The 17,456-nt window shown below is 43.8% G+C and overlaps 1 protein-coding gene across 1 annotated transcript; it reads right to left on the bottom strand.

Annotated features, from left to right (window-relative positions):
- Positions 1–152: 152 nt before the first annotated feature.
- On the bottom strand, positions 153–15,818 carry lemd3 (LEM domain containing 3). Its single transcript, XM_004573079.4, has 13 exons — positions 14,412–15,818; positions 13,877–13,911; positions 9,794–9,851; positions 9,335–9,408; positions 9,009–9,088; positions 8,780–8,925; positions 7,922–8,023; positions 7,741–7,843; positions 5,843–6,012; positions 5,597–5,678; positions 3,768–3,873; positions 3,612–3,690; positions 153–1,965 (listed from the first exon to the last, which is right to left on the bottom strand). Exons 1-13 carry the CDS (start codon positions 15,739–15,741, stop codon positions 1,796–1,798), a joined length of 2,535 nt encoding a protein of 844 aa, XP_004573136.1. The 5' UTR covers positions 15,742–15,818; the 3' UTR covers positions 153–1,795.
- Between the last annotated feature and the right edge of the window lie 1,638 nt (positions 15,819–17,456).

Genomic DNA, 17,456 nt, shown 5'->3' on the forward strand with positions numbered 1-17,456 from the left:
GAGCTACCGTTCCATAATTCCAACCACGGACGGTATTCCCGGTTTTTCCGGAGTTGTTAAAGCGGCAGCTTTGAATTAAAATAAATAAAATGTATAAACTCTTTCCGTCTCGCGTACAAACGGCAGAAAACACACACACACGTGTACAAATATAAAAACTAATAAACCTTTAATATGAGCAGTTTGTACAATTTACAAATCGCATTAAAATGTCTGAAATTATTTGCAAATCCCAAAGTCGAACCACACCCATACAAGAGAAATCAAACTGCATATAATGGCATATTTGAGTTATATCAATACACAGGGTTTACATAAAACATCAGGTGTATGCGTTTAAGCAGAGGAGCCATCACATGAAACACTGACATGCAGCCCCTGTAATCACTGTGGCGGACACGTACAAAAATAGATTACACTGATGCACTAACAACTGGCTGATTTCTGAAAAGTCTTTATTTATGTTGTACACGTCCTGACAATATAAGGTCATCCCTGATGGAGGAAAAGATATTTAACCGGTCCAGCGACATAAGAATATATCAGCTCGGTTGTCAAAAATTAAATAAATACAAGCTTTTGGTTTCATATCAAAAGAAACTGCTACAAAACACCAAATCTCAAGATGTCACGCAGAACTGGCGTTACTCACACTTTAAACAGTTTCTCCATTTGTTAAGCCCGTTACATTATCCAGTAATGCATCACCAGTTCAAAACAATGAAAAGAAAGGGGAAAGGTTTAAGGCACCGTTGGGTCGTCTACTGCAAACTGCTGCAGCAGCCGTTGAGCATTTTAAGTTTGCGCCATCTGTTCAACTTCACACTGCAAAAAGGAAAACGCTCATTGTTCAGACCACCTGGAATCCTTGGCCTCCTTACAGTCTCTGGAATATTTGGAAATTAGTATTCTAACCTGTAAAAAACGTGATAGTGCTTTAGAGACAAACCAGTGGTTGTATCAGTACAACTGACAGGTGAGGAAACACGATCAGTTCTGTAGGCCACGCATGTAAAGACCACACGCTGGCGCATTAACGACCCAACACGTAAGAGGGGAAACAAACAAGAGAAACAAAAAGATTCGGGTATATAAAGGACTATAACAAGAGACGAGAGCTCCAGGTGAATGTTAAACACTTTGCTATAACAGCAGAGTACTGGGGCGCCCCGCGGGCTGCTGTCCCCCAAATCGAGCCCAAAGAGTGGCTGAAAAACCAAACGCAGCGACCACGACGCGACCGACGCTCCGCTCTTCCAGCTAAACCTCGTGCATCCTTGTACTGCCGAGCGCGGCGTGAAAAATGTGCGCCGAAGGTTTACTTTGAGTACAAAGATGTCGTAAAGCTGGTGCTTCACATATTTACAGCACAACCTAGAAGCCTGTCTTTACTAAATGGTACTAAACAGGTTAAATACACTGTTGTACTGAAAGTTTATGTCGAGGCACGCTCTGCCACATGCAGCCGTACATGGCCAAACGTATTCCATTATAGCAGGACTTTATACTACGAATAATAGAAGACTGGAGTCTCTGCAAAAACCTTAAACATCCACAAGAGCTTTGCTTACTTCTAAAATCTGTGACGTTTCTAATATAAAGAGTATTAAGAAAAAAACAAACACTGCTGAACATCTTCTCTTGCAAATTTCCTGTTTTCAGAAAAGTAAACTGAAACAAATGAAAACGCTCTGCTGTGACACACTGAAGGCTTTCCTGTTATAAAGCAGCAACATCAGACTGGTGCTGTGACGTGGGAGGAGCACACGGTAGGAGGTTCAAACACGAGCCGCCCTCACGAGAAGCCCGGGGAGCTGGCTGAGCGGTGATGCTGCAGGTGGGCTGTAGTGTTCGTGACACTTGTGGCGAGGCCAGAGGCCTTGAGCGGCGTGCTGCAGCCCTGTGCCTGTGGAAAGCGCTGGTGATAGCGGTCCAAGCGTAGATACTTCACCGTCACCAGCTTACCTGTGAAACAGAAGCAATCACTGCAGTGCTCCTCCATACATGAGCCAACCCATCACAGAGTCATAAATCATGAATATGAGCGACATGTATTCCCATAAAGCTGATTCTTTCAATGTTTGTGGCAAACTGGACCTCTAGCAGATGCGTAGCATACGAGGGTTCACCTACAGGTTGCATTTACTTCACTGTCGGCCACGTGCATCGTCACTCAGAAAGCTGGAAACTATCACGTGAAACGCCTGAAGGACGGGTTTTTGTCCTTCGAGCATCTAAATCATGTCTGTTGATATTTTTGTTAAATTGGTACTGCTGACATAAACCACAGTGATTTGTAGACAGTGTTTCAAAGAGTACAGATTATTGCTTTAAATGTGATTATTTATTAGACTTGATGTTTTGGAGCCTCTGACGGATCCTCCAGCAGTGGTTTTTCAGTCTGGCGCTCGAATCAGTTTTAAATTTTGGTTTTAGGCACAAAAACACTTCTTGACTTGGATCAGACGCAGTTCCCTCTGACAGGCATCCAAGCAGCTGCCATTTTATTTTATTCAATTCTTACTTACAGGCCGACTCTGGAGTCACACTTTAACTTTCTTATGCGTGACACCAGACCGATTTTATTGATAGTATGCTGGTGTGTTTGGGCCTCCGTGACAAAACCATCTCACACTAATAACTTCTGTTTTTAGCCTAACATGTAGCCAGTCTTTGTTGAAGTTCAGTTACTGATATCGATGTTAAAAATCCCCCAAACTAAATTCTCTCTTTTCCGTTTCATAGCCCTACCTTTAATATTCAACACATATTTTAGTTTAATGTTCAAAGTCTTGAATGAGTTCCATCCTTGGATCGCTGTTCCCCTTGTTACAGACCATCCTTACTTACATGGCTTATATCATTTTGTAGGGAAATCCTGCTAAAGCCCAGAGTGAATATCAGAGGCTCCTCAGTGTTGAAGCACAACATGTCCTGTTTGCTCTCATTTACAGTAGAAACTGATGTTAATCACAGGGTTGACAAACATGTTCCCTTTCTGTGCTCTTCATGTATCACATGAGTAATGATGGCTGTGCATTATAAAACCTTACGTGAGGGTTTGACATAGAAAACTATTTTTTCCAGTCATTCGTATAAAATTCTTCCATGTTTTTGGTTAAACTGAACATGTTCGACAGCAGCACCTGAGCTGTGAGCAGAACTGTTCTAAGGGGGAGATAATCTCGCATCTATCAGAGGAAATCAATCAGGTTATTTGGACGCTGCTTTAGACTCTGTGTGAACTCAATGAGGAGCAAATGTGAGCTGAACATGATTGTGTTTCACAGCACGTCACTGAACTTGATCCAAACATCTCAGTGGTTCCTTTAACTGCAGCACGGGAGTAGCATCATGGAGATGATCAAAACTGAAAAGCAGCTGTAATCCTGGCTCCTGTTCAGCAGCATCAATACTGGCGTGGACTCTGGCAGCAGCTCCAGCTGCACTTACAGTCCACTTTCATTAGGAGAGTTTTGGGAGATTTACCTACGGTATCTATTTGCTTCCATCAAATTCAATATGATCATTTTTTCTTAAAACTGTATATTTTCTCAGACATTCGCTATATTTCATGTTTTATTGTGAATAACATATCATGTGTGATTTACCATCAAACCAGGAGCCATGAAGCGCCTTGAAGGCTTTCCCTGAGTACTCTGCAGAGAGACACTTGACATAGACGCAGCCCTGTGAAGATAAAGGAGGCGGGAGTGACACGTGCAGCTAACAGCATTAAAGCCAAACTGTGGGCAGGCACAACGTACCTCTCGTGAGGTCTTGTCCACAGCTATATGGACAATGCCATCATTATCGCTGCATTTCTCCAAGATGGCCTCACGAATGGCTAGGTCCCAGTTCTCCCCCACCTCCCTGAAAACATCAGGTAACAAGAGCAGAAAGTCACGTCTGTAAACACTGAGGACAGAAGCATCAATCGTTTGTCACCTCTGTTCCATCAGGACAGAAGGGCGATAACAAACGTGTAGTTCTTAAAATGATATAAAACACCAGCTTCCAACAACTTTCCACCCAAAGCAGAGCTGCTGGACAGGACTTTGCTAAATGTGCAAGGAAATTGTTGCTTCAACCTTTAGCAGGAACAAATAACACGGAGCCAACAGGTCAGCAGACGATGCTCTTAACACGGGACTGCATTTCCCCTCCAACATCTGGACTCTGCAGAAAGTTGTCTGGGAACTTTTGGGAACTTTAGTTCTGCTTTTTATAAAATCGTCCCAGCTTCCACCTGCAGCTGGATCACTTCCTGTCGGACAGACTAGGCAGGCATGCCTCACTCTCAGTGCATCGACACCAGTTCCCCCAGGACTATTTACACTTTCTCCTCCCTGTTCACCAACAGCTGCACCTTTAGTCACCAGCCCATCATCGGGCTCATCTCAGGTGCAGACGAGTCCATCTGTAGGAGGGAGACTGACAGCCTGGTGAACTGGTCGAGTCTCACAACAGCCTGTTTGTAGATATGGACGCCTGGATATGCAGACTCACTGTTTGCAGCTTTAACTGCTTCAACTCTTCTGGCAAGGCTTTCCACAAGGTTTAGGTGTGTGCTCATGGGAATATTTGACCATCCAGAAGAACATGTGTGCAGTCAGACACTGGTGTTGGTTGAGGGTGGGGTGCCGGGGGAAGGTTGGCTGTCCCAGCTGACAGCAGTCATCTAATCCCAGTAGGACGGCGGGGCCTGGGAGAGAGAGTAGCGACGGGCACGGAGAAAACGACGAGCGACTGAAAAGCTGCTCCGTCAAGAAACGGTAAATTAAACAAACACCAACAGCAGAGTTGCGTGTCTGTGGTGCCGGCTTTGGGGACTGGGGGCGTTACAGCATGGTGTGCAGTTCCCCCTCTGCTTCATCCCAAAGCTGTTCTCTTGGGTTGGGGTCAGGACTCCAGTTCTTCCACAACAAACTCACTCGTCCATGTTTTTAATGACTTGTTTTGTGTCCTTGGGTGCCGTCATGTTGGAACAAGAAGGGCCCATCCCCAAACTGGGAGCACGAACCTGTCCAAAATGTCTTGGTGTGCTGAAGCACAAAGAGTTCCTTTGACTGGAAGTAAGGGGGCAAGGCCGACTGCTTAAAAACAGCCCACCTCCACCAAACTGGACAATGCAGTGAATGAGCACCGTTCTCCATCCATTAAATGGTTATGGTAACATTAATATCCTAATATTACAATCCATCAACAATTGTTTTCCAAAAAGTCTCCATCACATCCCAACGGTGCTCCATAAGACTGATCTAGTGACAGAACATTAGAGTACAATGAGCTCTGTGACACGGAGTCGTATCCATGTCAGCAACAAGACTGAAGCAGCTGATGGCTTTGAAACGATGCTCAGCTGGTACCAAGAGGCCCAACGTGTGGCGATAACATCAGCCCCACACCGTGTCACTACCACCAGCCTGAGCTGCTGATTACAGGGTCGGTCCGTACTTTCAGAAACAACACATGTTCATCTTTTCCATTTATAACGTACTTAGTCTTGAAAACGTTCTAGTCCTCTACCCTGGGACATCTTTAGTGATGTATGTGATCCTAACAGATCATCAAACATGTAGAAGAAAGAACTTACATGACTGGATCAAACATGTTCCTGATTTTCAGACATGGGGTCAGGCTGTTGGGAGGTGAATTCCTCCGGTCCAACGGAAACGCTGAAACAGCAACATGATCAAACTGTTAACGGGCAGGTGATCGCAGTAAGAACATCTCCATAAAGTTTACAGACTGGTTAACGTGCCATTAGGTCCATCAGCATTTAGACAAACAAGTGGCCTGAAACGCCATCTGATCAACTAGACGCTCTTTAGTGCGTTACCTTTTCCTTGCCAGACTTTGGAGGAGCCCTTGTCACAATTAAGAGAAGGCTGGATCCACCTCCAAACCAGGAAGTCTGCTCCACCAATCCTCTGAGTCTCTGTTCGAATCCTTGATTCATTCGCTGAAAGAAAACTCACGGCTCGCTCCCAAATCTTTTTCATTTTCCTCCTGCAAAACAAAATCCCCAAATCATCAGTACCCCAACTGGGCACAACCCAGAATTTCTCTTATACAATATCCCGTCCATGATGTGGGATACAGACTCATGGAAATGTATCAAATACCTAGAAACAATTAAAATCTATAATTAAATCCAACAAATAACCCCCTATTCCACCCCAGATTAAATGAAGAAATAACAATAATGCACGTCAGAAAAATACCTTCCAAAGGTTACACATAGGGGTGGGCGATATAAACAATATACATTTGGCCAGCGACAGATTTTGACTACACCGCTCTATCGCGATAGCGCATGTTGATGATGTCATCAAGCTGCGCCTGTTTTGGTCGAAAGAATCGCAGCAGTTACAACCATTATCATCTGCAAATGATGGCGGGCGACAGTCACAGCAAAGAGATGAAGCACTTTTGGAATATGGGGAAAGCCAAAAACTGCACTTCCTCCTCTTCCGTAACATTGATTCATTAATGCTGAATCCTCTGCAGCTGCTCTGTTCCCATGTTGTTGCAGTATATTAAACACTAATCTCGTATTGTGGATGAATGATCTCAGTTGTTCTCCTGACTGAAGTTTGGCCCGTGTACAGCATCCTGCTATGCGACTGCATTTGTCCCTGACCACCAGAATCCCTCACGTTAACTTTTATCGAGTGGAAAAAAAGTTCACCCTCCAGCTTCACTGTGTTTGTTATGCTAACATAGCTGTGTCGCTAGCAATCACGTAGCACAACATTATATACCAGCTAGTCCAACTTCAGTAACCTGCAAACGTCACTGCTGTTTAGTTTCTGTCTTCATTTATAATGGCACCCAAAGCGCTTTACAATGCCACTATGCATTCACTCTCACATTCACACACTGGTTATTTATGTTGGAAGTGGCAGCAGAGCTGTACGATTTAATTAGTTTCAGAAATCTCTCAGTCAGAACATGGTATGAAATGTTTAGGTGGAAACTAGCGAGCTAACTTCCTGTTAACTTCTAACTCCGTTAAATTTAATAACTTCTGTTTTCATGGATGCCTGGATGTTAAACTTAATTGTTACACCTGGTAAAGCAGCAACGCTGATCGTTTTATTAAAGATGAAAGAATTTAGACAGTTTTTAAACTCTCAGTGATGCTGCAGTGTTCGATTGACTTTGGGACCTGAAGCTGACGGAGTTTTGGACCCAGATTACTCCATGAAGCTCCTCCCTACGGCAGCCGTAATGCTCTGACGATCCATCAAGCTGTGCGGCTTATCAAAGCTGTACTAAAACATTTTTAACAGATTTCTGCCAAAATCGGTCCGAGGTCAGTAAGCACAACCAGAATTCATACATAAGGCCCACTCTCGATTTTTGAGAACATTAAAGGATTTTAAGTGTGGAAAATACGTTATACAGAAGAATATATCGCGATACATATCGTTATATATCGTTACCGCACGTGCTTCAAATTATATCGCAAAATGAGTTACATACTAGTTACACAGTAATTCTACTTATTGATACCTTTCACAAACGGAGAGTTGAGTTTCAATCCAGCTCTGACGTCTGGACAGAAATGTGAAATTTCCTCAAAGACCAACGATGTAAAGTTAAATCTTATAACGTACAAAAAGTTCAGACCCACCTCAACCAAAGAAATTAAAAAATAACTAAATAAATAAATCAGTAATCTGATTACCCGAGGAAACTGCTTTGAGGTCTAACACTAAAGATGGGACTTACCGGTCCTGCGGCTGAACCAGCGAGTCTCTGACATGCGGGATGGGCAGGTAGGGCTGTAGGTCCTGGTTCTCTTGGCAAGCCTCACCATGAGTCTTCATCACATCTGGATAGGAAGAAGGTACCAAACTCATAAGCAAACACTTCCTGTCTGACATCCAAGTGAATACGGTGCGGTCCTTACCGATGATCCTCTCCACCATGTCGTACATTTGTCTCGTCTCCGCCTCGTCTCTCCTCCAGCGATACTTCACGTAGCACACCACGCTCCACACACAAGCTGCCGCTGTGCAGACAAACACAGCATTCACAGGTTCAAACAGACCAGCTAAACACTGCCTCCACATCTGTATCAATCTAAACTCTGATGGATGAATCACTGAAGCTGCTGACAAGAACGTATTCAGGGTATATTTAGTCATAATATTCGTTTATCCTTGTTTTAAGGAACCATTTCTTATCAATCAGCTGACAACAGAATGTCGCTCCTGCTCACCTACAAACTATTTGATCTTTCTGTTTAGTGTCAAAGTTTTTATATCATTTATTGAGAAAAATGCATGAAACAATCATCACCTGTGTGACCAGAAACTTGGTGGGTTTTGCTTTAATAACAATTTGGCCCCATTTTAGTGTCTTTGTGGCAGACCACACTTTAGTTGCCAACAGCAGCTACTGCAGCAGACCATCAAATGATGGCATTAACACCACATGGATCTCACACCTGGATGGGGTTTGACTGATTTCCAAACATCAGTCGAAAGACAAAATGTGTGTTCCTTTACAAATGACTAAAAAATAGATCCCATTAAAAAAAGAAGCTGTGTCTAAATCACGACACACTGCAAAGACATGTTTGATAATTCCTTCTAAAAATGACTCACGTCAGGTGCTCGCCCCTCATTCACAAACCAGATGCAGAAACTGCCCCTGCTACCATGAGGGGAAGGCTTTCTGAATCATCTCGTGAGGGACAGCACCCACCTGCACAGTCCTCATTATAAACTCCATGTTTACAGTTTGTGTAACGTGGTTTATTCACCGACTGCAATGAGGAGGACTCTGTTTATGATGGTGAAGAAGGCTCGGCGGAAACGGCACGTGAAGGACATCTTGGGATGAGTGGACTCCAGCCGAGCGATCTCAGACACCTTAGTCACCGGCTCATCCGGCACCGCTCCCACCAGCCTGCAAACACCGGCACAGAAAGTGAGTGCACGTGTCGCTCTCACGGAGGCAGCGAGGAACTCTTCAAAGAGGCTGAACATTACCTAATGCCAAATTCCTGGCCTTTTTGGATGATCCAGTCCAGAGAGTCATTAATTAAGCCTTTAAACGATTTATTTTGAGCCTGCACAGAAAGAAGAGACATGATTCTCATTTATTTTAAGCAATTTCTGCTGATTCACTTAAAGAGCCAGGTGCTATGATGTTTATACATGAAGACTCACATGTGCAAGCACATACGAGTAAGCTGCATTAACCTGGTTACTCCACATGGACAGCAATCAGACTGCTGCCACACTTTGATTTAACTGTGTGATAAAAGATGGAACTGCTGACGTTTCCTATTGAATGTGTTGTTGTGTGGATGTACCAGTAAATACAGCGAGGCCTCATCTATGGACACACTCCGGTTTGGATGATTTGGGTCTCCACAGTCATGCTGGCCTGTAATCACAAGATTAAACTGATGATAATCTCGCTTTAATCCAACTTCCCCAGATCAGCACACACACAACAACAAGCTGATATGAGCGGACAGACCACACAAATGTCACAGACATCTGTTTGTGCTATATGTTTCTGTAAGGACAATAATACAGCCTGTTAGAATCACCACATAATGTCCCATAATGATCATTCTCTGTACTCTGTGTGTGTCTGAAAATTTACTATTAAATCAAATTTCAAAGGAAGTTAAACGATGTAAAAATGGAGCAAATATGTTAAAATCTTGTGTTCACATTAGCTGATGTGGTAACTGTGCTGTCATAAATCTGATACTGTGAAATAACCGTTTCCATATACAGTTAATAAAAATTAAAATCATTACCAGCAACAAAGGCCAAGTGGTCATGAAGACTGAGCAGCAGCTTTTGGATCACATCCTTCTGTAAAAAGAAACGCCCGATTATATTAGAAAGTACCAACAAAACTGCACTGATCTGCATATTTATTCATTTTACTGACAAAATCTCTGCAGAGAAAAAGGCCATTACACGCAGAGGGCGTGGCCAAAAAGCAGCACGCCACTCTGAATCTTTCGGTCAAACACAAACACAACAAACATGTTGGGGATTTAAGTTCTTAAAAAACACGTTGTGAAAAGAGTCGACATCATCCCAATGAGCAGAGACGTTTCTGGACAATAAAAAGGAAGAACGACTCTGGGCAGCAGGAAGAATTTCATGGAGGTCACGTTCATGTTTCCGGTGGGCAGTGTGGCAGTGGGAGCTGAGACTAGACGTGGGTTTGTTTTTTAAATCAGTTTCCCAATTCAAATGGATTTTAGTTTGAATAAAGCGTTATTGATTCATTGAATCCTGAATGATTTTCAAGTATAAAATTTGCCAGAATCTCAGGTCAAAGTTCATAAAAATATTTCAACAATCACCAAACGAGAGCAGGACACAAAGACGTAAACACAGAGCGTGGATCGTTCACCCGACGGCACGTCTCAGTGTACCCACAGACCAGTTTACCATCAAAATCTGTTTGATCCTCAGTTACTCTGACACAAAGGCCTCTGCTGTGATGCTCACACCTCTGATCAAGTCTCACAGTGTCAGCTTTGTTTTTATACACAGATATAAACATGGAGAAGTAAGAATAAATGATCAGAATCATAATACTTCTGAGTCAAAACTCCGTGACGAGGCCCAGCTGAGGAGGCAGAGGAATCGTTTCAGAGAGCCGACTGACCCCAAGCAGCGTCTAGATGTGTCTGAGGACAAATAGGATTATTTTACTATGTGTATCTTCAGAAATGGTGCTTGTTTTGAGCCACGAGCGTACTTGTTGGTGCCAGAAAGTATTAGCACCAAATTTACATGCGTTTTTCTACCTCCACTCAGCAGCCATCTTTAATCCACTGTGGGTAGTTCTTATTTGAAGCATTATCTGAATAAACAGTAGATTCATGGTCATGGTGCCATGTCATCAGGTGTCAGGCAGGTTATCTGACCTGCAGTTTAATAGTTGGACACAGGCCTCTGACAGAAATCGCTCTTCATGAGCTTTTTTATCTGCTGTTTGTTGCAGCTTGGTCAGCTTTAGGCAAAACACTACGTAGGTTGAGATATTCTAAAGTAGAAAGCATTGAAGTAGCACTTTTCCACGGTGTTGTTTTGTTTAAGCTGGGAAGTGCAGATACCCCACTTTGCTAATGACAGCGAGTCAACATCTGTCAGAACTTTAGGAACACTGCTGGCGCAGTGCTGTGAAAACATGTTGGCCACCAAACTGATGTGTTTATTTTTGCATGTTTGTTGTGCTTAAATGTTTCAGATCTTATATGAACAAAGATAAACTGAGGAAACTGAAAATGTCATTTTCAGATGATGACATCATGTTTTTAAAAAGCTATCCAACCTACACTGTCACACGCTTGGACACGCCTTCTCATTTAATGCTTTTTCTTTATCTTCATGTGTATGTATGTAGCTAACAAAGAAGTGTAAAACAACTCAAAACATGCTTGAGATTCTTCCTTTGCACATGCTGGTATTCTCCGATGAGCTTTATGAGGTTGTCTGCAACGCTAACAAACTGTGGACGGCGTGCAACTTTGAGGAGTCTAAAATATAAAACACATTTAGAGTTATTTATCAACTTTCTCTTTGCTACATAATTCCATCTTGTTTCATATATTTGATGTCTTCAGTTTGTATCTACAATGAAGAAAGCAGCAAAAATAAAGACAACATTAAATGAGAAGGTGTGTCTTCTGATTGGCTGTCAGTGTGGTTCTATGTAATATGTAAAACTGCCCACTAAGCCTAATAATTGGTGACGCCATGATTTGCATCGAGCATGTGTGATAACTGCCAATGAGTCGTTGCTATCACTCTACAGGACTTCTGCAGACTTGTTTTTCATGTAGCCACCAAATCTGTTCATTGTTTTTACGGCCTCGATCTTTTTGGTAAGCAGTGGTTTTAGCTTCGAGCTCTCGTGGACGGCATTTTCACCCCATCTCTGTCTTATTGATGCTTCCCTCAGGGCACCAGTAAACCCACTGTAGCGTTCGCATTGCTCACCGCCGCTGATTTTCCTGCTGTTAGGGCGCAAGAAGCCGCTGCAGTATTCTTGTGAACAATAGGTGGCAGCACTCAGGCAATATCATGACATAAGTGTTGCTATAGGAAGGGAAGAAGTCACAACTGAAAGCAAAGACTTTCCCCGAGTGCCCATATTTCAAACAGCAGTAACAATCCCCTCTGCATACATGTCCATCAGAATGGGACGCCAACCTTGGCTAGGTTGTATTATTAATATTATGAAAACATATAGCTATGTTTTCATATTCAGATGACACCCAGCTTTATCAATCCATGAAATACGACGACAGGTTGTCTTAAAGACAAAGACCTGGGTGGCCTCTAATTTCTTGCTTCTAAATTCATTCAAAACTGGCGTTATTGTACTCGGCCCTGAAAAGCTTACAAACATGATGTCCAACCACATACTTTACACCGACTCTAGTAAAACCTTGGAGTTGTTGTTGATGAGGATTCAATGTGCAAAGTAAACAAATATGCAGGACTCCTTTCTTGCATTTGTGCAATATTTCTAAAATTAGAAACATCCCATCTCCGAATAATGCTAAAAACTGGCTCGTGCGCTTATTACCTCCACACTGGATTACTGTGATACATTATTGTTCAGCTGCCCTAAAAACTCCCCTGAAAGCCTTCGGTTGATCCAAAACGCTGCAGCCAGAGTGCTGTCAGGGACGAGGGCATTGATGATCATCTCTCACACTGGCTTCATGGCTCCAAGTTCATTCCAGAACCTAACTGAAAATCTTTCTCCTCACATACAGGGTTTAAGACCTCATAACAATATCATCTCAACAGAGCACTTCACTCTCGGACTGCAGGCTTACTTATGGTTCATATTTAAAAGTAGAATGGGAGGCAGCGCCTTCAGCTTTCAGGGCCACCTCCAGTTTGGCACAGACATCCTCGCTACCTTTAAGATTAGGCTTCAAACTTTCCCCTTGGATAAAGCATCTGGTCAGGGATGGATCCGGTCACCCTGAACCCTCCCTTAGTTACAGTGCAATAGGCCTAGGTTACTGTGGGCTTCCCATGATGCATTGAGTGTTTCTTGTTCGCTCACTGTGCTTACACACCTCTCTGTATGTAATCATTATTTATCTATCATCGTTTGCTCTTTTCCACAGTCTGTCACCCTCCCCTGGTTGTGCCAGAGGTTCTTCCTGTTAAATGTTGTTTTTACTTTCCACTGTGTGCTTGGTCACGGGGGGTTGTTGGGGTTGTCTCTGTATACGGTAGAGTCTCTACTTTACAATACAGAGCACCTTCAGTAACTGCTCTTGTGACTGGTGCCATACGAATAAAACTGAATTATTGTTGAATCATAAACACTGTCCTGTACTGAGGCAAGTGAGACTATCTGATAACTCTCCGTTTCTCTCGGTAGGCCGTCCACTCCTGGGGAGTTTCATCACTGGTTCAAGTTTTCTTCAGTTGTGGATAATAGCCTTCACCACAGTTTGCTCCCAAAGCCTGGCTTTGTAACCCTCTTCAGACTGATGGAGGTCAGAGTCTTTGTTTCTTACCTGTTCATACGTTTCTTTAAGTTGTAGTTAATTAATGATTAAACAAGAAGGCAATTACTTTTCAACATATGGCCCATTAGATCTGTATACCTGTGTTCAGATCAAATCCTCATTTATCATCTTGTACCAACTTGGATTATCTGATATCTAATGTCACAATTCAGTTGATGATCTGAAACGTGTGACAAATACACCAAAAAAATAAATAAATCAGCATTGCAAGTTACTGAAATGGTACACACTGTTAATCTAATCATATTTTCTGTGCTGTACATTTGAAAACCTCTTAACTTAAAGAGTAGGGGGAGCCTGAAGAAAGTATTTACTTACATTAGGTGTGTCAAACTCTGGGGGAGGGCTATTAACTGAAAATGAAGAAGAGACAGACAGTCAGGACAATTCTCATAAAAGTTTACAAAGTACACGGATTGAGAAAAACATCCATAAATTACTTTTTCTGTTAAATATAAAACTGTTAGTGTGTGCATTCGTAGCTTTTGCACATTGTGCATCATTTTAAGTGTAACGTGATTCTTTTGATAGTCACATAATCCTTTTATCTGTAGGGGCACAAAAAACAACTCAGAAATTGGTGGAAGTGAATTTGGAGCGCCGTCCCCGTCCGACTGCTGTTCTGTGCTTGGGCAGACTGACTGTACAGATTCCTGCCAGTCTAAAAATGCTCATCTTTGGATCTGTTTGTATTTGGGAATCTCTCCAACTTTGGTGTTTGTTCAGCAGGAACATCCACTCAAAATACACAAAGAATAAACACTTGAATACATTACCAGGCAATAAAACAACTGCATGCATTACAGTCCCTAAACGTTAACACTCCAAATAGGCAGTTCGCCCAGATACTCACTGACGTTATCCACCTCCATGGCTCCTGAACCCCTCATCCTGAGGTACATGAGGCCCAGCAGCACAAAGAAGAGACACGCCGCTGTGAGCAGGAACATGGACAGGTAGTGAGCGCTAAAACTACCTGAGGAAGCTAGCTCTTCCCTTTTGAACTGCTGGAGAAGCTCCTCTTCGGGAGCAGACACGTTTCTCTTGAGCGCTGCGTGGCCGTAGGAATGGTTGGGAGCAGGGGTGTGAGTAGAGTGGTTGCGCCTGTACGTCTGCGACAGACCGCTGTAGGTGGAGAAGCGCGGTCTCAGCTCGGTGCTGTTGCTTCTGGATGCTCCGTCCTCCCCGGTGGCCGGACTGTTTTTACCGGTGTTGCCTTTGTGGTTTTCGGTAAGTGACCTGTAGATGGGTTTCCTTGGAAGTGTGTGACTCCGCGAGTCTCCCAAGCGGCTATAGTCCCTTCTCCTTAAATCATCTTCCTCTTCATCCTCACCTCGACTCCCCCCCATGCTTAGAAAACGACGAGGCGTAGCTTCTGTGTTCTGCCCATCGGTCGCAGACCCTCGATCAGTAACGTCGGAAGATAACGCCACACTGGGGTGGTTTCGTCGAGGCTCCAATCTGTCGCATTCTGGGTCGCCGACGCCAAGCCCACTAACTTCCTCCTCGTCCGAGTCTGAGTAATCGCCAGCTAATTTGCTAGCATTCAGGCGAGACGCCCCGCGACCATTTAAAGAGCGAGATTTCTTTTCCATATCCTCCTCATAATTGTCCTCGTCCCCTGAGTCGTCGTAACGCCGTAGTCCCGCATCGGGACTGGGTCTGTCACCGACTCCCCAGCCCAGTGAGACACGTCTCTCTCCGTTCTGACCCAGGGAAAAATTGCTGCTTGGTGTCGCACTGTGGTCGTACCGACTCTTGATAGCCACACTCGGCGGTGAGGCAGGCCTAATCTTAGGCTGCTGTTGAGAACTGGAGCTTCTGTTCGCTCTGCCACTGGGACCGAGGCCTTTCCTCTTTAGTGGGGTTTCAGCATCAGACTCGTCGGAGCTGAAGCCGAGGAGGGAGGACTTCCGGCCCGGTCTCCTGCTTGTATTCAGGTGCGTGACGTCATGGCTGACTGGCCTAGATGCCACTGTGCTACCGCCGCCAGTGGTACTGTTAATGGCACCGATAGTACGGGTTTTACCAGGTCTTAGTCCTCGCTGCTGTTGCTCCTCGCGAAGCTTCTTGAGTTTCTTCAGGTACACCGGACGAGTGTTTTCAGTAACGGGCCCTGGAGTGAAACCAAAGCGTTTTAATTCCAAAAAAAGCTCCTCATCCGTTAACTGTGTTGACGCCATCTTGAAAAGACCTCGAAGACGGTTCTGTGACGGAAATGACGTAGAGGTGAAGTGGCAACCAACTGGGCTGTGTTCAAAATCACCAACAAGCTGCGAAAATATGTCGCAGACACCCCCTTTATTACGTCGCGGATGTTTTCAAATAATAGTTTGTTTCACTTTTTCTGTGCGCATATTAAAAATCTAATTACTTTTTTTTCAAACAAATAGCTTTATTGAACGTGTAAACAAACAAAAGTAACCATCTAACAACTGAAGGCACGGTAACAACGAAAAACATACAATTTCAATATGAAAAATATAAATAAATACAAATCACACAAAAAGGAAAAAGAGTCAGAGAAAACAATCACATTAAATCAAAATTGTTAGGTAATAAAAGTAATTTCACGTCACAGACTCACTGAACCGCTTTACGTCATTCTTCCAGTAATTCCAGTCAGGCTTTGCTTTGAAAAATCTGCATCAGTGAATAAAATATTTTCCAAATAAATTTACTTTTTTTCTCGTTTGTTTGTTTTCTGTTTTTTAAACAATTGTTGTTGTTATTTTTTATTTACAAATTCCACTTTACTACTCAGTGAATGGAGTAAATGGTCCAAAAAATGAACGAGAACATCTTCAGAGACTGGATGAAGTCCTGCAGCGATTAGAGGAGGCGGCCCTGAGTTTAAATGTCAGTTCACAGAGAAAGAAGTGACATTTTTAGGACACCGGGTGGATAAGACAAGCTTACATCCAGTGCTGGCTAAAGTGAAAGCAGTGCAGGGGGCGCTACCCCCAAAATCAGTGACAGAGCTCAAAGCTTATTTGGGGTTGTTGAACTACACAGCATTCTGATTTTAAGCCCTACAGACAGAGACACCAGGAGATGAGTGTGCAGGGTGGGTGTGTGCTGTGGGGGGCAGAACGAGGTGGACGCCCATGTTAGAACAGCTACATCAGTCACAACCAGGAAAAGACGCATGAAGGGCCTGGGCAGAAGCTCATGTGGTGGCCACATATGGAGACTGACACTGCAGACAAGGTGAAGTACTGCAGTACTTACTTTACGCAGTAAGTACATTACTGTACTATATATGTACTGTATATGTACATACACACACACATATATACATATAACCAAGTACCTGCAGAGGGTCAGGCAAGTCCTGAGGAGGGAAGGGAGGGGACCGGGGACTGGTGAGTGTCAGCACCACAGTCCAGGATGAGACAACGAACATCCAAGAATACATCAGGAAGATGGAACCATCATGGAAGGACAGGCCCCTGCACGGTATGTACCACCGGCAGATAGAGGAGGTGGCTGATATCCAGAAATCCTACCAGTGGCTGGACAAAGCTGGACTGAAAGACAGCACAGAGGCACTAATCATGGCAGCACAAGAACAAGCTCTGAGCACAGATCCATAGAGGCTGGGGTCTATCACACCAGGCAAGACCCCAGGTGCAGGCTGTGTAAAGATGCCCCAGAGACAATCCAGCACATAACAGCAGGGTGCAAGATGCTAGCAGGCAAGGCATACATGGAACGCCATAACCAAGTGGCCGGCATAGTGTACAGGAACATCTGTGCCGAGTATAACCTGGAAGTCCCGAGGTCAAAATGGGAGATGCCCCCAAGGGTGGTGGAGAATGACCGAGCTAAGATCCTGTGGGACTTCCAGATACAGACGGACAAAATGGTGGTGGCTGACCAAAATAGGCGAGTGGCT

This window comes from Maylandia zebra, linkage group LG17 (assembly GCF_041146795.1).
Source record: "Maylandia zebra isolate NMK-2024a linkage group LG17, Mzebra_GT3a, whole genome shotgun sequence".
Lineage (NCBI taxonomy): Eukaryota > Metazoa > Chordata > Actinopteri > Cichliformes > Cichlidae > Maylandia > Maylandia zebra.